General features: G+C 35.2%; 1 protein-coding gene across 5 annotated transcripts in view; it reads right to left on the reverse strand.

Moving 5' to 3' along the window:
* Positions 1-21,961, reverse strand: part of ADGRA1 (adhesion G protein-coupled receptor A1) — a 277,097-nt gene that overhangs the window by 147,667 nt on the left and 107,469 nt on the right. For all 5 annotated transcript variants that reach the window (XM_068688179.1, XM_068688176.1, XM_068688175.1 and 2 more), the window contains exons 5-6: positions 13,638-13,709; positions 12,713-12,876 (exon numbers count right to left, since the gene is read on the reverse strand). In XM_068688179.1, coding sequence (XP_068544280.1) covers positions 12,713-12,876; positions 13,638-13,709 — 236 coding nt within the window. The remainder of the gene's footprint in view (positions 1-12,712; positions 12,877-13,637; positions 13,710-21,961) is intronic.

Consider the following 21,961-nt stretch of genomic DNA (forward strand, 5'->3'; position numbering starts at 1 on the left):
TGACTGAATGTTCTGTTTTTCTGGCTACATTCAAATCCCCCAACCAAAGATAATGAAAACAGAGTCCAAAAAATTAAACACACTGTCACAGCTACAACAGCAATATACAGAACTTGCAGAAATAAAATACTTCTCATGAAAACATTTCTCGTTTTTAACTGAGGATAAATGTAAGTTTTTGCTTAGGCAGTGAATGACACAGTGTGCCATGTAGTTATGAGGTAGTAGTAAAAGCACAAACTATAGTATCAATATTTTTTAAGTCAATCTAAATAACTTGCCTGACATATGGGTGGTATAGGTATAACACTAACTCTTTGACTTTATCTCTGCCTTTATAGTTGATCTTCAAGGCTCTCCTGTTATTGCTTCTATTGCTCGGCCTTGGGAATCAGACCAAACTCAAAAATGGAGTATGAATGAAGTGTTCTGAGTAGACTTTCACACTTAATGAACAGAAGTAAATGAAACTTTTTTTTTTTTTTTAATATAGTATATCAGAAGGAAGAAAATTATCCTTTTATTGACATCAATCATATCAACAACCTATTCATTTTCTTTTTCTTTGCAAGTCCAAGTGCCAACAAAAATGCAAAGTGAATGAAACATACTTTTGGCTTACCAATTGGATTGAATATACTTCTGTCCAGCTGAATCCTTTCAGAATGTACATATTTGGTTTGGCTAAATTGACAAATAATGCTGCAAACTAATTTTTAAAATAAAACTACCAAAATTTCTATGGATTATGACATTTGCAGAGCATGGAAGGTGCATTTAAGTACATCTACAAAACATCTGCATTTAATCTGTGATGTCTATAAAAAAAAATGACTGGGGCTGATTCTGCAACTATTACTCATGCAAAAGTTCCGGTTAACTTCAGTGACAGGTCACAGAGATAAGGATTAATTGCATAAATAAGAGCTTCAGGATTAGGGCCAATACCCTTTATCCCAAATGACAAGATTGTATAGTTCCATCAGCATCAGTACTGAAAATATATATTTTAGTCCATAATTCAACAATCCTTCAGATTCATAATAAAAATAAAAGTATTTACCAATGCAAAGTATTTAAAAATGCTGCAGATAAGTTTTCAAGCTTGACTTTGAGGATAAAGAAGTACGAAAGGCAGAGATTCTAAGAGTATTTGGAATGATTTTGGCATTGATTTGACAGCATGTGAAATACAACTGCTCTGGCAAGCATATCCCTATGCAAGAAATTTTCTCTTTGATTAGGTGATTACTGAAGACCAAATAAATACATATAAACTCTGAGGCTCATGGCTCATATATATATATATATATATATATATATATATATATATATATATATATATATATATAATGAAGGCAAATACAACTGTCTCATAAAATTAATAATAATTTACAGATTACAGTGGTTTTATTGGGAGGGAAGGGACTAACTTAAAGGGTCTTCCTTTCTTCCTTCCTTCCAAGATTCTCCTTCCAAGACAATCCACATTGCTGCCCTCAGGTCTGGAGTAAAAAACACCATCTGCAAATAAGGGGTGTGAACCTCCTATGGGCACTTAGATCAAGGACTGCTGAAGTGTTTTACAGTCTTTACCTGTCTTCTCTCTAGTCAGCTCTGAACCATGATTGCAGCAGAGCACCACAGGAATCACTGATTGCAACATGAATCTAAAGGTCTAACTCGTCATTACAGTAATTACATTTTTTTCTTTATCTGTCATTTCTCAGCAGAAAAGGGTTTTATTGACTGAAGGTCCCATTTTTTTGCTATTGAATCTTGCATTTCAGATTAGTTCTAGACTAGAATACTGAGGGCATATGGAGAAGGAATCAGGTTGCACAAATACCACTGAATCAGAGTATCATTTCTCACAGAGAGTGTATCTGTGCACATTTTAATGCATGCAGTGTCCCAATATGTATATGAAGCTGAAAAATAAAATGGATTTTTTTTTTTTTAATAACCATTAGCTAAAACAGATTAACAGCAAGGTGCACTGGAGCTTTGAGGACATGTTTTGCTGTTTGTGCCTTAAGTAACTTTACAAAACACCTTATGATGTGTATTTCAGATTTTCTGCTTTTTTTCCATTCATTTCATTTCTTGATATTTTAAAAAATAGTTTGATTTTCATTCTAATGTTGACCTTTTCTGTTCATTGTTTTAAAAAATGGCAAAGAGAAGAATGTGAAAGAAATACTGCTATCTGAAGATATATGGAAGATAAATATTTGTACTTATGTTGTACAAATACATTAAAAATGTACAATGTATCTCTAACCCATATTTTAGTTACATTTTAAATACTATATGATTACATTTAAAGTGTATGCACTTATAAGGAATGGACATTACTGTTTCCTGGATGAATGTGTATGCAGAAAAGCTGACTTATGCAAGAAATTTCCATCAGCACTGCAGAAAGTTGGCTAGTCATAGTCCAGCATGACCAATACAAGATGCTGGAGACATGAGCACAGAAAATGAAGCCACATCCTACCTAGTTTGTTGCATTTTCTCCTGCATATACAGTAGCATTGGCAGCTAAACTCCATATATCTAAGTAGCTTCTAACCCTCATTAACTAGTTTTGTCCATACTGGCAGCTTTTATATTCAGAAACAGGAAAATCCACAGGTCTCTCCAGGTTGCCCCTGCATCTGTGCAGTATTACAGTGTGAACATCTAAAGATATACCATTGACTCCTGTGCATCTCAGTAAAAAATTCAGTTTGCTACAGTGCACCACAAGCTTTAGACAGAAAAACAAACAAACAACGGTAATAACAACAAAAAATAACAGAAGTTGGCATTTTGCTTCTTGTTAATCACTTGATTTATTGTATTGCCAATGGGCTTTGTATTTGAATAGAGCGTGCCTACAGAGTGCGGCACATCCTGCTGACAAAAGTGTGAGTTAGAGCTCTAATATTTGTATACAATCTCAGTGGGAAATAAATGTGCATGGAAAGCACAGTGGGGAGAAGCTGGAAGTGAGGACAAAGTAAAGGAACAGGTCCAATAAAAGGACAGATGAAAATGAGGAAAAATAAATTGAAAAATATTAGTTAAAAAATTGAATTGCTGATGAAGCAAATTACATATGTTGATACTTATTGAACAGACCTGAAGAAAACAGAGTGATCTGAATTGCTGTGAGGGCTAGTTCTGCCAAGAAGGGGAGGTGCCAATACATCAATGCCAATTTCCATATAGCAGAATTTTCTGAGAATAACAAAAGGTCTGGTGTGGAAGGTCATAGACCATCCTATACGCTAAGTCAAGAACAAATAGAAAACTGGAGCCAAGCTTCAGTTTTAATAAAAGCTTTGCCTCGCTCCAGTTTTAACATAATATTAAGAAAATACAGATGCCAAGATGTATTAAACACATCTATATGAGATAGTCTTTTGGACCTGGGACAAGAAGGTTTTGGACCATATTCATTTACTGCAGAAAAAAAAAAAAAATCTTTTATTTGTGTTTCACACCATTTTATCAGTCCCTTCCACCATCACATGTTTTTCAGGCAGGAGCATAAATAGATGTGTTTGTTTTTTTTTCAGTATCTCATAATTAAACCATAGCTTTAAGTTTAATTTGTAATACTAAGTGCTACACTGAAATGTTACAATATAATTAAGAAAAAAATGGTAGATAGTAATATAAGAGAAAAACTTCAGGCACATTATACTGCTTTACTTTCAGTTATGGATTTCTGACTCCTGTGAAGAGCTGTCAACTGGAAAAAAAAAAAAAAAAAAAAAAAAAAAAAGAAAGGCAGTGGATTGGGGCACTGATATGAACATAGATGCTGCTGCGTGGAGCTGAACAGAAGTAGCAGTCCCTGGATTCATCCTCAGTTATGCACAATGATTCCAGACTGTCACAGTCCACTGGTACAGGTCTTTCAATTATCTGTGTTGGTTCACCTCATAAATATACTTCATACCCACAGAACAGAAGATTAAAAATCAGTGCAGTTATCATAGAATAGTTTGGGTTGGAAGGGGCCTTTAAAATCATCCAGTACCAAGCCCCTCTGCCATAGGCAGGGACAAACTTCCACTAGACCAGGCTGCCCAAAGCTCCATCCAACCTGGTCTCCCAACCAGGGATGGGGCATCCAGAGCTTCTCTGGGAAACCTGTAACCTTGCCACCCAGATAGTGAAGAATTTCTTCCTTATATTTATTCTAAATCTACAATTTTACAATCTTTAAATCTACGATTCTAAATCTTTACATTTCAATTTAAAGCCATTACCCCTTGTCCTATCACTACATGCCCTTGTAAAAAGTCCCTCCCCAGCTTCCTTGTAGGCTCCCTGTAAGTACTGGAAGACCACTACAGCCTTCTCTTCTCCAGGCTGAACAATGCCAACTCCCTCAGCTTGTCTTCACAGGAGATGTACTTCAGCACTCTGATCATCTTCATGGCCCTCCTCTGGACTTACTCCAACAGGTCCATGTCTTTTGTCTGGTAGCAGGTTCCATTAGCATTTAATAAAAATGCCTAATATAACATTAATTTGTAAAATGGCAACAGCTACTTGAAAACTTTCCACAATAGAAAATTCAATTTTACAGTCTAATTAATCAAAAATATCTGCATGCATGCAAAATGAAATCCAAATCTTCTATTGTCCTACCTAGTAGGCTTTAAAAGAATGGGCAAAGAGTATTTTCATCACTAGTGTCTTCCTTATCAAATGCATCTGCTGTCACTTTTAAATTTCTTCTGTTCAATTTGTCCCAGAAGACTACTTAAGTAGCTGGGGAGAAGCAGAAATATTTGAGTGTTTGCCACATCCCAAAACTTGAAGACCATGACATATTGACAGCTATGGTATTAGAAGATTCATCAAGACAAATTCCTTCACTGGCAAGAGTCAGAAGCCATTACTAGAAAGCTAAATTTGATTACTCAAATTGTCCTTATGGCAGGCAAGTTGGCAGGCTCATGGCTATGAACACTTGTTACAGCTTGCAGTTAGTAAAAAAATGGCTGAGTGGTGGCAACAATAAAGCACCTAGCTCTACATAATATATTGATTATCTATCTGGGAAGTGCAGGGGTAGCACTCATCTTTTCAAACCTTAAGCACCACTAGCCACTTTCTCTTTATTTTCTCATCATTACTACACATGAAGTCCCAACAGTGGCAGTGCTTGCCCCTAATTGCCCAGAGTCCATCTGACTGCATGAGTAACCCTCTGTGTTACAAGAATGTCAAACATGGAAATATAAGAAACATAAAAGGTGCAGAACAGGTGACTTCTTTTGAAGTAAGAATTTGCCCCAGTCACTCTACAGAGGTTTTCCTTTCCAAATCCCTCTCATCTCAGCTGACAGTGCCAGTAACTGCAGGTCTCTATAATCATTTTTATACATATATTAGAGAAAGTGATTATTGAAAAGAGCTATAAAAATGTGAAAAATCATTATATAATAGGATACAAGGACAGAGGCTTTAACTGAACTTTCTCATGAGAACAAATAAGATTAATTACAACAAAATGTAATAAGTGCTGACAACATTAACATAGGTTTGGCAAAGAAGCTTACATCTTTTTGTCTATCAATTACTAGTGTAAAGTTTAAACCTATATTTTTAATACAGATGTTGCCATATTAAGATTATAAATATATATTCTAGGGTACTCCAAGGCTAGCTGTCTTACTTTGCTCAGGAGAAACTAGGTTTTGGAGATGGCCAGTCAAGTCTCTATGTCTATAAGTTTTGAAGAGTAGTGAAGCTTTGTTTCACAAATATTTTACTTAATACCTGTTAGCTAAATTTTCCTTTCAGTAAAAAGCTTTTTGCAAGCATCTGGGAAAAAGCAGACAAAGAAAAGGTAGAAAACCTGACACTACTGTACATTAAAAAACACTGAAATACTTTAAGAGTAAGCTATGGGAAGAAAAAGAAATTTGGTACACTTCCAGCATTTAAATCAGTAAGATTTCAGGGGTGGAGAATCCTATGGAACTACATCTTCATGTGTGAGTACAGATGCAAGAAAACATGTAGTAGTAAAATCTCATCCTTTAAATGTATGTAAATGACTATTTCAATACTCCTATTATTTCACATTTAGTATTTTTAAGTAATGATATATTATTAATTTTGTGCACCCAACCTTGCAGCAGTGTAATATATTATCACTAAAGAAAATATATAATGTTTGATATTAAATGTAGAGTACTATGCTCCTTTTTCTTTTGTCTTTTTTTTTTTTTTTTTCCAATTTGAGAATGATCACATTTAGATGAAAAATCTACAGTTTGGATCCAAAAGGTTAGAGTATTATTGGTTTCATGCTACCAAACGGTATACATTGAAAACTTTATTATCTAAAATGGTCTGCTTAGTTCAGACAGAAAAATTACCACATCAGTCTTTGAAAGATCCAAAACTTACAGTCATATTATTTGATATATAGAGAATCTGTTACTATCCATATTGTGTTATTAAATAAATCCTGGATTGCTAACCCTGTAAAATAGAAAGAATTGTAAGAGTCTTTAATTACAGCTAACTGTATCACTATCTATATCTTGCAAAACTAAATACTAATGCGCATACTTCTATTTAAATATCATTAGACCGTTCATATGATTAGGCACTCCCTGCAGAATTGGAGCTGAAGTCTTGATCCTGCATATTCTTGAAAACAACAATGCTCTGCACGAATGCAGTAGGCTATCTGTAGGCTGCCAAGAAACTGCGGGATTGGAATTTAAATCTGGATAATTAATCCATCATTCGTTGTACTTGAGATTTTGAATTGAGTCAGTTACTACATATTGGGAAAAAACAAAAACAAAAACAAAACAAACACCACAGTTCAATATTTACATTATGTTAATATACTATGAATGACTTATAAACAAAGAAAGAAGTGGTTGAAGTTTAAGTAAATAACAGATAACATTGTGAGAAATAAACGAAGAAAAAATGTACCACGTCAACTCTGAGACATTATTTATTATTGCAGTATGTTTCACATAGGAAAGAAAACTTAAAAATAATCTACATGCAGAAGCATACAGTTAGTTTAAGACTCCAGTGGCAATACAGATAATTCATTTTTTGCCACCATCTGAAAAAGGCAACTTTGAATCTCATTTTTCACTCAATATCCCTGGTGCAAAATATTAGATGCTGTTCTTAAAAGCTGATGCAGAATGTAGCTAAATGCATTCTCTTGATTTCAGGCTCAAATTCAAATGCTGAAAAAGTACCCATTCAAAGATAAAATTTCCCAGTTTCTATTTTTGGCATTTTAAAAGTACGCATCTCTTTCAAAGTTCTTCCTATTACACAGTGGAAGCACACTTTGCTAGAGAAGTGGAAATGATGTGCAAGCACATCAGATGAAAAATTCTAAGGACATTTCCACATTCATAGGATACAAGACATTGGTATTTCACTGTTTCTCACTGCTGCTGAGAAAGCAGTTAAAGCCACACTGTATTTTATGAAAATACATCAAGAAAACAAACAAAAAAAGACTTCAAAAATGTAAGTACTGTATAAACTACTGCATAAGTATCTAAAGGGTTTCTTTTCACCCAATTGCATTGCTGCAATTGATTTAAAATATCCCAAATCTGATTTTTTGTGTGATATTTTAGACAAGATTACAAACAAAAACAAACAAATAAAAATACTTATGAAAATATACTAGGGAGCTGCATAAGGTCCAAGACAAATACACCTTAATAATCTGCTGATATTTAATTGTGAGAGACACAAATTAGATACTTGAAATTTCTTTGTAAGAAATCAAGTCTTAAAAAAGTCAATAAATCTGTAAGAACACAAGTAGAAAAAGTACATAAAGAATATATATGTGCTGTCTCTCTGTCTCTCTTTTTTTAATATGCACATACGGTGGAAAGGGCTCAAGGGTTGAGATAAGGACAGGGAGATCACTCACCAATCATAATCACGGGCAAAACAGCATACAGACCCACCAGAGGGAGATTAATTTATTGTCTACCACTAACAGATTAGAACAGTGCAAAACTAAAAGTAAACTTAAAACACCTTCCCCCACCTCTTGCCATACACTTTCTTCTACCTTTTCCACCTGAGTGTTGCAGGGGAATGGGGAATGGGTCAGTCCCTAAAGTCCCTGAAGTCTCTGAAAGAGAGTCTCTGCCACTCTTTCACAGTCACTCTTTGCCCCTGCTCCAGTGTGGGGTCCTTCCCATGGGATGCCATCCTTCCCAAACTGATCCTGCATGGGCTTCCCACAGGCAGCAGCTCTTCAAGAATTGCTTTAATATGCATCTCTACCTTGGGGTCCATCTATCAGAGGCAAACTGCTCCAACATGGGTCCCCCCATGGGCAGCAGCTCCCCCCAGATCCCTTGCTCCTGCGTGGGCTCCTCTCCATGGGCTGCAGCTCTGGCCCGGGTCCTGCCCCTGTGGGGGCTCTCCATGGGCCGCAGCTTCCTCCAGGCCACATCCACCTGCTCCAGCAGGGGCTCCTTCATGAGCTGCAGTGTGGAGATCTGCTCCATGTGGGACCCCTGGGCTGCAGGGGGACAGCCTGCTCCACCAGGGGCCTCTCCACAGGCCACAGGGGAACTTCTGCTCCCGCACCTGGAGCAGCTCCAGCCGCCCTTATTCACTGACTTTGGTGTCTGCAGGGCTGTTTCTCACTCTTCTCTCCCAGCTGCTGTTGCACCACAGTTGTTTGTTTGTTTGTTTGTTTTTTTATCTTTTCTTAAATCTGCTCTCGCAGAGGCCCAACCTCTGTGGCCCAATCTCAGAGACCCCACACACTGGCTCAGTTTGGGCCAGCAGCAGGTCCCTTTTGGAGCCAGCTGGAGCTGGCTCTGATCTGACATGGGGATGGGGCTGGTCTCTGCTCAGAGAGGCCAACCCTGTACTCCCCTCCACCTTTGCCACATAAAACCAATACACTGTCCCATTCACGTTAATAAAAGAAAGGAAAATGACTTAGCTGCAATATGTTAGCCATTACTCTGTGCTTTGCAAGTTCTGTCTCCACCATATTTTTCCCCGAAAGCATATTGCAAAATGAATTTATTTAACAATTGAAATTATATTTGTTTCTTTACTCTGGAAATGTCTTGACAGAGGAGGATACATGAAGAACATGCACTGATTGAGGGGGATGATTCTATCCCTCATCTCCGCTCCGTGAGACCATACCCGGAGTGCCGCATTCAGCTCTGGGGCCTGATGTGAACCCAGACTAAAGATGTGGACCTGTTGGAGTAAGTCTAGAGGAGGGCCATGAAGATGATCAGAGCACTGAAGCACCTCTCCTGTGAAGACAGGTTGAGGGAATTGGGGTTGTTCAGCCTGGAGAAGAGAAGGCTCTAGGGAGACCGTATAGTTTATAAAGTACTTACAGAGGGCCTACAGAAAAGCTGGGGAGGAACTTTTGTTTTTTATGGGAGACCCACATGAGAAATATTTATTTCTCTGTGGAGAATTAAAATATATATATAAATTTTGGTGGAAAGCAAATAATGCCAATGTCTTAAAGCACAACAAAAATGTCAGAAAAACTCTGAGTTTTATACTTTGACCTTCACAACATTTTTTGTATAATTTAGTAAATATTTACAATATTTTCAGCCAAATCATTTATTTAAAGATTACCAATATTTTGTCATCTATTTTCTAAACTTTACATAAAATCTAATTGGGGGAGACAGGAAGTCAGCACTTTTCCAAACATCTGTGTTCTGATGAGTCAATGTTTTCTATCAGAAAAAGGCTGCATCAGAATTACTTGCCAATTGTAATTTGCAGAACAAATGAACTTTTACTGCTTGAAGCTCAATAGCATCAATATAGCTCTGAGACTGAGAAACTAAACTCTAGTATTTCATTCATTGATGTAAATAATTAAAAACCTTTGTTAAGAGCTATCTTTTGTAATCCTATTAAGACAAAAACTCATACAAGTCTTCACTCAGTGAAGAATTTAGCCTATAGAATCAACCTCTGGTGATGAAGACCACAAGGGAAAATCGCAGACATATCAGGCCTCAGGTGGAATTTACAGCACTGTGTTCAGGTATTCAGGAAAATGTAATTTTCCTCCTGTAAATTGAGTAAGTTTTATTTGGAGTCATGGAGAAACAGTAACAAGGCACTGCATGAAGCCAATTTCACAATCATTTTTTAGAAAGATACTCTGTCTATACTGTTATGAATTCACTGCAGTCCCTCGTATTTAAGTACAAGAATGCAAAACTATCTTTTATCATCAAACTACTTTTCAGCCTTATTTCCAACACTGTCAAAAATTGCTTTATAACCACATTTCTGAGAGCTGGAGATTTTTGTTAAAGAAGATTTAAATAGCTCTTATAAGCTGTTAATGAAATATGGAAGCAGAGTCATGAATTCCAAACTATGCCATTACTTAGATTAACTTTTATAAAAATCCCAAAGCACTTTTCTAACTGCTGAATGGGTCACTTCTTTGGCTACCTTAAGTTATCAGATGCATGAGAAAGATTTGCCAGGAAGGAATTTGAAAGATGATTTCATGTCCCATCAAAATGTGAAATAGATGTAAAAAGCTCATGGCAAACTGCATGCTATATTGTAGGTAGAAGGATTTCTTTTACCGTTTAGTTTCCTCTCCATTCCCTTTCACATACTTCGACTTTTTGGTTCATTCCCTATCTACCCGGTGAAGATCTTTGCCATTTCTCTTCTATTTTTTTCTCTCTTCCATTCTCCTGTTCTTTTCTCATCTTGTGACAATGATACCTCATGACCTCAACTAGCACATAGAAGGAAGAACAGTAACTCTAAATACAAATGTTTGACAGTATGGAAGATGTTCACAGGCAGAAGTCTTCAATTTTTAAACTACTTCTTAATATTTTCTTTAAGATATGCTTCATTTGATTAGCTCTATGCATATTTCAACGCATACTACTCTAAAAACATTCTCAATAGTTGTTATTATTTCAGTGCCAGACAGCCTTCCATTACACCTAAGTTCAAATTAAGTTACTGAAAATAAAATTGCTAAATGTTGCGGGCATCATGATTTGCCCAAGAGATATGAACACCATGAAGTATGTGGCAGGCACTAGAGAGCAAGTGGAATGCTCAGCATATATAATCAACAGGAAGCTCTCTGCAGATATTAAAAGCAGTGTCAAGTTATTGGCAGTCATTACAAACCCTGTCAAGTGTTCTGGACATTATAAATAGCAGTAAGAACTAGAAAGGTATTACAAATTCTGTATCAAGTGTGGAATGGAGTCCTATTTGGATTTTGGGTATGACATCCTGAGAAACTGCTCTCAGTTTCATTTCATCTGTAGAATTTGAAGGCACATTCACTGGCAACCTGGAAGTACCAATTAACAGTCCTTAATTGATTCTTCTGATCATTCCACCATTTTCAGGAGGAGGACTTTTCCTGCTGGGAAATGGATCTCTATTAAGATACCCATGCTGGGACTCTGTAAAGTAAGAGCTCACTCACTTTAACTCTCAAAAGAGTTTGAGAGGGATTGCAGATTTTGAAATGTTCATTAATGCAGACTACTGGAAACTTCTCTCCCTTTCCCTCACAAGAGCACATTCCTTAAGATCCAGGCAGGTATCTGCGCTTCCTTAACAATTCAGCCGCTGGACCATTTGTGGTCTACAGCCTATAACATCTCTCCCAACTTGTAAAGGTCTGCATTAGTTGTTGTTAAAACCAAATTTTTTGTTATGACTCTAGTCAACACTGATCTGCCTTCTGCTAGAAATGTGTTAGCAACATACAGAATTCCTCTTGTGGTTATCAGAATAAAAGTGTGTCATTCCTTTAGTTTCTGTATGGCATCAGCAAAGTCTCCACCCAGCAATTTTCTGTCATTCAAGAAAGTCAAGATTCTGTGATTAATATTTATTCATCAAATCATATTTCTGATCATGGAATCCAACAGCATAATCTTAGGCAAGGATATTTCCTCTGAACTATATGTTACTTTTAAAATCTCTGGTGTTTGTTTTTTTTTTTGGTCTTTTTTTTTTTTTTTTTTTTGTCTATCCTTTGCTCTGCAGTGTTTGGCAAGAGATTAATTTTCTTTACTCATTCATACATTTTCTTGTTTGTTTGTTACCTCATACTATATCCATCGTGTTTGCTATGGTGGAAAACCTTTCTTAGAAAGTGATTCGCATAAAGAATTTGCCTAACTAAAGCTCACTGTAAAAATCATACCATGTCCTGGGGATGAATAAAGTGTATAGTACAGGTTTATAAAAATGAAAGATACAAAAATGATATCTGACACTTATGTCAGAGATATAACTGAAAGGAACTGAAAGGAACATTCTCTAAATCCCTGTAGGAATCCTCAGGTTCATGCAATAAACCTGAGCTTAGAGCTACCATTATATATTCATGTTTATATATTAAGCAACATGAATTTAAGATTTAAATCTGGACAAAGGTGTTCTCTAAATATATGTATTGTTCTGGATGAAATAAGAATACTGTAATTTTTCCATTCTCTTTAAATATTAGTTGCATTTCCTGTGCAGTATATCTGAATTTATTGTCCCTACAAGAAAACCAGAGTTACTAACTTTTTGCATCACTAAAAAACAAACAAACAAACAAAAAAAACAACAACAACAAAACCACACACACTTTTCTCTATTCCATTTCTATTTGTAATACTAAGTCACAGCTCACCACATATCAGCTGGTTTTCCTTCAGGTTACGAAATGACAGTCCTTGTAAAGCACTAGGGTAAGCACAAACTGTTTCCTCTGCGATTCGGACTGAAGTATTTCTGGCCCATTGCAAGACCCATTTTAGATTACAGTCACAAATGAGTGAATCAGTGTTGAAATGCCTAGAAAGGCAAAGAAACATCACAACTGGTGTACGTATACTTCTCAGAAACATACTTAAACACTTGTTAGATTAAAATTATCTAACTCTAAAGACAAATATACATAGACATATAAGTAATTACCAAGATATCCTGATTAATTAATAGACATTGTCCCCATTTTAATGGCTTCCAAGACATTATGGAAAAAATTGGTTTTGGTTAGAGAACAGTAATCAGTATCACTGATTACTGAATTAAATTTGAGGAGATGGTGGAAGGTCATACTTTAACATATATTTCCTTACTAAAAAAAAACAACTCCTTTAAGAAGAAACTTAACTTTGGAAACACCCAATATACATTTTAAATCTCAGAGAGGTGCATTTAATATAAATAACTGGGAACCATTATAATTCTAGAAAAGTATTTAACATGAGTGTTTTTTTGCATTCAGAATTATCAGAAAATGTAGTGAAGGCAAACATGGAAAGGAATGATAAAGAAAAAAGAAAAAAGAAACAAACAGTAATGCCAGTCAGGATGGCCAATCTGGGCTTGTCAGGAACAGGGTCAAGTTGTCAGCACTAACTGATAGTGCTGACATAGACAATAGACATATTGTCTATAGTGCTGACATATCAATAGACACTGATAACAAAACATATTTTATATTTCTAATGCATTCATGGCAACAATCCTCTTTGAATTCATATTCAACATTTATACATTTATTGCAATGTTTTTCCTGACTATTTCAGAATGTAGAGAATCATACTTACAGTGCTTTCAGAGCTAGCAGCTCAGAAAAAAGTCCATTCATGAGGCTTGAAAAAATATTACCTGACAAATTCCTAGAAAAAAAAGATATTTACAGTCAGTTACAACAAGTACAAGAAAATAAAATTGTTATATAGTATAATTTTCAAAATGCTAATTAAAAATCTGCTTTCTTGACAACAATAAAAGCAAATTTAAATTTGTACATTGCTTTTTCATAAATAACAACAAACAAGTCAAATCATGAAATTTTACTCCTTTTATTTTCACAGCAGGTGTACATACAATTCACTCTGTCTAATAAACAGGAATACCAGTACATATTTAATAGAAGTAATATATTCTAGAATTTAAATGGAATTATTCATACAATGATTAGTCAGGGAGAACTATGTTGTAATTTTACTGTACATGTAGAATGCCACTGCAAGGTAAAGAAATAAAAACAGAATAATTTAATAACACAGAAGACCTCAAGGAATTTATGGGAATACTAATGAGTTTTCAAAGTAACTAAACAGTTTTATTGTGAAGGGTTTTAAATAAACAGATTTTCCCATGCTTAAATTCTTATGGACATTTGCATCTTAACTACTATTTCATTATATTTTTGGTCTTGATGTTTGAACAGTTTAAGCTGAATACTTGCATACAAATGTAATTTAATATTGCCTAGTTTAGTAGTATTGTTGTTCCAGTGTCCTAACAATAAAAACAAACAAAAATCATAAATGCTTATCAAGTAATACTGCCTTTTTCTATATCAGTAAACCAAAAATCAGTGCAGTACAAGCTTAACATTTCATAAAGCATGAACTATGTAATTAGTTTTTGAAATACTGATAATATGTTCCTTTCTATCCAATGCCTGAAGCTACATATCTGAATCGAAGGATGGCTACAAAATTTCAACTGTTGGTGAAATTCCATATTTCTTCACTGGAGACTTGTTGTTACATATAGAAAATAATTTATTCTGCCAAAGAGAATTGATTCATTACTTTTTCATTGAAAATTTTGTTTTTATAATCACTGATTTTACTATACTTATGACTATAAGGTAAAAAACATACATTAAACTGAATATTCAAACTCAGATAAGGACAAATATTCCAACAAGAGGTAAAAGATGTGAACCAACTTCATAAAGCAGAGAAAAACAGAAATATGAAGCATACTCTCTACAGAAACATTTACAGATACACAAATAAATAAATTCATAGACAAAAGAAGAGAATACATTGCAAAGTTGCAAATTATGTCAATAAAGTTATGGAGCCTTCTTGAAACAATAATTAATCTTATTTTCATATTCTAGACAATTCTTGAAATGCATTTTTTTAATCAAAAAAGAAGAAAAAGAAAAAAAAAGAAAAGAAAAGAAAAGAAAGAAAGAAAGAAAATGAAAATGAACTTTGAACACTTGAAATTGTCATGGTAGCCTAAAGCAAAACTCTACTATTGCAGAAAAAATAATTGGCTCAGATAAGTTAAGTTAAATTATTTCTCATTATACTGAGTGACAATAAGTTGTTGCTATAATTGAGGTCATTGCAAGTATTTTATCTAACTGTGCACCTTTAATACAGTTGTGGTGCAAAGCTCTTGGAAATGGAAGGGCTTTCAAAGATATGTTGAAGTGTGGGTGGCCTCTTTACTTCATATTAAATGGATCTACTGATTCTTATTGGACATAAGCCCTGACTAGGTATATGCTGAAGCAGCTCAGTGAACCAGGACCTCAAAACGGCTAAGTCAGAAACTGATAACGTTTACATTGAAGTAGATCAGAAGAAGCTCCACTAATATGAAATCTGTTACAGTAGTATACAGTTACTAGCAGAGGACAATCATGTTGAACTGAAGGACAGTGAAAGCAATCTGCCTAGCCTTGCATGGATGGCAGTCAGGTGGGAGAAACACGGGTTTCTTCTTTCTCCCATACCCCACTAAAATATGACAACAGTTCCAATTTTATGCAAATCCCCTTTTTTCCCTTAAATAGCTCACCGGACTTCATACAGAAAAATAAAAAGAATATCAATTCTGAAATTTGGTAATTCTGGTTGGACCAAAGTTTTATGTCTGGTCAATATTTCAGAAAACAAGATAAAACTAGGGATCATTTCCATCAGGGTTGAGCAGATGTATAGTAGCTATACACCTGCCAATGATGTCCATCCTACATCTACTGAATCTATGTACTTTCCATAGGACCTACCAAACACACAGAGATACCTAGCCAGTACTGACTTTTGTTAACCTAAAAATGTATGTTCTACTAACAGATTTGTTGTTTCTTTTTATCATGACAGAGAAATATGTAACCCTTTTCTTCAGTGCTTTTACCAAGTGCTGGAATAATTGAGTTAAAGTTGGCACAAAGCCAGCAAACGAGTTTTCAGATTCTTTCATATTCTTCTGCCAATGACTTGGTTTGAAGTTTCCATATTACTATTGCTAATTCGCAAACCAGGATGCATTTTCAGTGCTTTTACAGTGCTGTGTAAGTCAGAAAGAAATACACTAATATGCCCAAGAAACACCTAATTACAATACAGAAGACTAGATCTCCAGCAGTGGGAATAGCTTCTTTAAATCTTCAGATGTATTAAATCATCCCGATAACTGAGCACTTTTGAGATAGATATCTGCAGCATGCTGCAGATTCTTGGTTCTGTTGGTTCACATGCTGTTTATATTCTATATTAAAATATCTCCATATCCACAGTTCTGTGAAATTCCACTATTTCAGATACATTAAAACCCCACTCTAGCTTGATTTAAAAGGACATTTTTTCTAAAAACATCTCTATCACCTAGTTTTCAAACATTTCAAACATAACAAATTAATGCACTCCAAAGCTGATAACACTTACAATGCCATTAACTTATTCCATTAACAGAAACATGTGCTCTCTATCAGAAGTAAACCATTTTAGTTTTATGCACAAGGTCCTGCAGTTATTTTTTCATATACCAAAAACTCTAGAGTTTTTACATAAATTAATAAAACACTTTTGCCAGAAGCTTTAATATAAATAACACATAACCATAAAACAGTCAAATGTATCTCTAAGGACTGTTTTCAGGCAAAATACAGGTGGAAGCAGGCATATATGAATACGAAGCATGCTTTGCTTTTATGAGCAGTATTAAAAAGCAGAGGCTGAATGCAAGGGTGATAGATTCATTTTCTGTGCAAAAAGACTGGGATACAAGGGCTAAAAGTCTACAGTAGAAATAGAAATGTTCTGGTGCATGCTTTCACTGTGTTACTGAGATGGGGTCCATACAATTCACCGTGTTACTGGTTTTGTACGTTATCTCTGGCACCATACAAAGGGGTTATTTGCTCTAATCACCGCTACAAAGTCACACGAGAATTTATGGTGTAATAATATCATAAAGTTTGCTGCTACTGCTGATTCAAAGACAGGATGACAAATAAATCAGATGTGCTGTAATCAAACAATTGGAAGTAAAGAGGAAGGCTTGTTTTGAACTTCTAAAAGATACAGTAGTAGCTATCAAAATAGGTTTCAGGCTGCAACATTTCTGAACCTGAAGGGCTAACATGATTGACTAATAAAATGAAATCTGGTATATCGGTACAGTGGCACTACCCCAGTACTCTGCAGCTCTTGATATTTAGATTAGGTATAAACAGAATTAATGAGGATGGCAGTTCTGTTACCTACCAGAAATATATTTGCATACATCATTCTGGAACAAAGCACTGAAACATGGCCACTGAGGGGCCAAAGGAGATTTAGAAGATTTGTTGCATTCAATTATGTCACTCCTAGTTAGAGTATGTGCACCTCATCACAGCATAAACACAGCCAAATGGTAATATATAAGCCAAAAAAGTTAAGCTAATATCTTTGAAGACAACAAATCTTCCCTTATGCTGTCTGATGCACTGTTAAATCCAACTGTCATATGATGTGAAAGCATTTTGGAATCATTTTCCAAGTACAAATCATCAGATCCAAGAAGGTGTAAAAATTAGATCAGTCCCAAGGAACATAATCACAACTCACTGGCTGCAGTAATTTCAGGAGCGGAGCTGTGTGAAATTTTAAATTTCATTAGTAACTTGAAATTCAAGTCCTATTCACTAAAATATACATCCTGAATACAATCTGACTAAAAGACTTTTTCTACGTACATTATCAAGAAGCTTAGATTTTCTTTGGATTTTGTATGTGTGCGTCTTTTCAAAACAATACTGATTTTGATTTTGTTTTTGTTTTTATTTATTTATTTATTTATTTTTTATATAACATAAATTTAAGAAGCCAGCTGTCCTGAACAAAATACACTGCACAAAATCACTAAGCCTTTTGAAAACTCCTTACATTATTCCCGAATGTTCAGGCAAGTTTCATCTTTCATTTTAGTGAAGAATTTAAGCATACCTTTACCCTACTGAGTTTAAATATATTCATCACATTACTTGATTAAAAATGTATGTCAGTTCAGGCCTAGAGCTGACCTTGTACTATTTTTTATTTTCCAGCTGAATCAGACTTAGATTTTACAAGGCCAAGCATACTGCATTTTGTTCCACCTGATTTTGTGTTTGTAAAGAGTACAAGAAAGCCTCATCTATGTAGTTCACAGAAGGTGCATAAAGATTTACGTCCTTTGCTCTTTCCGGTGGACTCACGGCTCTCCCTGCTGGTTTTGATAACAGCCTGCAAAGATCCTTCTGTACTTCATCTCTGCTAAATTAACACAGGAGAGCTCTAATTACCACAGTCAACAACTGCATAAATTAGCGTATACGTATATATCTTTATAGTGCTCCTTTAGTAATCTAAACCATACTTGGTGGCTATGAAACCAGCTTTTTCTTAAAGAATTGTCTTCTTTTCCTTAGTATAATTCTATACACTGATGTTACATTAAGTAAATGCTGCTCCATACCATTTTCAGAGAGCATACTCCTGAAATTATAAGTAATCAGTAGATTACTTATCAAAGATATCAGTAGCAACAGAAAGGTAACTTACTCTATTTTACACATTATAATAATTTGATTCTGGGTTTTGTGTATAAAATTCCAAGGTGGGGAAAAAGCTAGAAAGCATTAGAAAGGTGGCATCAACCTGAAGTCACCAAAAAATCACTAGTTCTTACATCAGAGATTACAAACTGAGACTACCAACTCAAATAATTATCATCAACATTATGTCATTAATCAGATTTCTGAGATTGAGGAGCAACTAGCATTATGAATGGCAAGGATCAGTTCCTCTTGACTGAGATGATAGCTGCAGTTCTTCACAATATAATCGCTGACCCAACAAGAGTAATGCTACTTTTGACTCTGGTTTGGTAAGGAGGACAGTACATATAAAAGAGAAAGTCATAACTTTTGATACAGCAATCATAAACTGATTTATCTGAGATGAAAGGGAAATTTAGACTGATCTATGATTAGGCCTCTCACTTCCAAAGGACAGACTTTTGAAAAAATAATAAAAAATAATAAAGTAACTGGAGAGGAAGTATTAAAGTAGATGTACTGGAATATGGGATAACCTCAATAGAATAATCAATTGTATAAAGGCAATTTAAAACCCAAATAAGAAAATTGAGAGACAGGTAAAGTGAATAAATAGCCAAATCTTAAATCATGAATAAGAATTCCATTTTTAAAAAGAGCAAAGAAGATATCCTATAATAATCAGAAAAGGCTAGCAACAATCCAGAAAGGGATTATGAATAATAAAAATTAACTTACTCTTTGCAAATTTTGCTAAAACAAGGGTTGTTAGTATATTAAACAATTCTTTTTACAAATAAGTAGTGAAGAAAGTAGATCATACATATCCTAAATATATCTCATTACTACTATGTCTATCTGTTCAGTAATGGTGGTCTTTTGGATTACATGCATTTATGGGAAAAGCATACATTAGCTTCCAGAAATGATCTTTCTTCCTAAGACCACCTACAGGATGACTCATAAACTGCAGAACTAGTTAAAATCCATAAAAAGCTGGGCAGCTAGAGACCTTCTAGGCTAGTCCCAGTCAATAAATAAATAAATAAATAAATAAATAAATAAATAGTATATTTATGTTTTTCCTGTTTCTGTAGTATCATGTTAGATATATACTAAAATCAATTAATAATTTTCCTTGACTAGAAAATCCATGATCTTTTTATATGCTTACATGATAAATCTTCAATTTCAATTTTGATTTTTTCCTCCATTTTCAATTTCCCAACATTTTTTCTATTTTTCTTTCTTTTAAAACTCACTTAGTAGCTGCGTCAAAACAAGTGAGGTAAGGCTAACAGGTCTACCAGAATCATCATTTTTTTTCCACTGACATACGCACATAACATCCATAAAGAATAATGCAGAAAGAAATGAAGACCCTGAGGCTAACTGCATTTATTGTAAGATACTGCAAGCTAATAATGGGAAGGATAGAAGGGAGGGGAGTGAGATGTTACTGGTGTTCTGCAGAAATCATCCTGTGACTATTCAGTGCTTTCACTAATGCTTCTGGCTCAGAAATGTAAACATATGAAAATAAAATCTGGTAATAACAAAACCAAGAACTGGTCAATATTAAGAGAACTACAGAATCATAGAACCATCTCGGTTGGCAAAGACCTTCAAGATCATTAAGTTCAACCATCAACCTGACCCACCAAGTCCCATCTATATGCCTTAGTGCCACATCTGCACCTTTTAAATACCTTCAGGGATGGGGACTCCACCCCTTCTCCCTGGGGTTCCAAGCATTTTCCAATGCTTGACCAACCCCTCTGTGAAAAAACTCTTCCTAATGTCCAATATAAACTTCCCCTGGTACAACTTGACTGTTTCCTCCTGTTCAAGAAGTCATTTTGTACAAGAGGTGAATGCTCTTGATGATGAGAAGTCTAGTAATTTCATTAAATAATATTATTCAAAGTGAAATGTGTAACAAGAATGCCACCTGAGAATTACAATTAATTAATTCAAATTTCAGCTATAAACCACAGCCACAGAGGAAAACAATAAAGAATGCCCTGAGCCTATACCTGCTAGGAAATGAAAACTAGCCTCATATTGAGGAAAACATAAATACTTACCTAGGATGCACAAAAAGACTAGATGCAAGAAAACACAGTGTTAGTGATAACATATAGGGAATTAATGAAACTCTGGATCTGCACACTCAAAAAACATCTGCAAACACTGGGACAGGGACTGAGTTAGGATACTAGAATGAGCAGGGATACATAAATCTTTACAAAAGGAAACTGCAATGTGCTGAAGTTTGTTCAGCCTGGAATCTACCAGGCTTTTAGTGGGCATACATGCCCTTTTCTGACATCTCCACTACAAGCAAAGGATATGGATATAGACTGTCATACTCATTCTTGATATTCAGCGGAAAGTAATAATACAGCTAAACACAGTCACAGAACAAATGCTGTACACTCACCCTGAGTCATTTTCTGTTCCTTATCATCACAAGATTGAAAGTCTGTATTTAACTTCTAATTGTTTTTTAAGATGCAGTTTGGAAGATTAATGAATAGAATTTTTAGATCATAGAATCATAGAATCATAGAATCATAGAATATCCTGAGTTGGAAGGGACCCTTAAGGATCATCAAGTCCAACTCTTGACACCGCACAGGTCTACCCAAGTTCAGACCATGTGACTAAGTGCACAGTCCAATCTCTTCTTAAATTCAGTCAGGCTCGGTGCAGTGACCACTTCCCTGGGGAGCCTGTTCCAGTGTGCAACCACTCTCTCTGTGAAGAACCCCTCAAGAAAACTAGATGTTTTCTTGAGACAGTAGAGATTTGAACAGTTTCTAATGAGGTTACTCCTAGTGTCTAGAAGCACCTTCCATTTAATAAGGTGGCTTCAGCAGTTTGAATTAAACATATCTCCTATGATAGTCTGATTTCATAGTCACAGTCACATTCAGCGTGCACCACAAAAGGAAAACCAGCAAACCACAAGGGTGAGTCAGGCTTGTCAAGTTTTGGAAACATGTCTGAGTAAAAGAGAGGTGGTCTCCACCCATTCATCAACTTACTATCAAGGCTTTTCCTATAATCTGTTCTCATTTGTTTACATCAGAGAAGATTTGGCATAGTTACTCTCATTAATGCGATCAGCAAGGCGTGCCAGATTTTGGCTTTTTACACAGTGTCATCTTGACCTTGTGGCAGATCTTTCTAGAAAGAGAAGATTTCCCTGTTTTTCTGAGGAAAAGCCATAACTGACTGGGGAGGAAGAAATAAAGTATGACATTTGTACCATACTATGACACAGGACAGGACTGATTTCCCATT

The sequence above is a fragment of the Anas acuta genome, chromosome 7 (genome assembly GCF_963932015.1).
Source record: "Anas acuta chromosome 7, bAnaAcu1.1, whole genome shotgun sequence".
Taxonomy (NCBI): domain Eukaryota; kingdom Metazoa; phylum Chordata; class Aves; order Anseriformes; family Anatidae; genus Anas; species Anas acuta.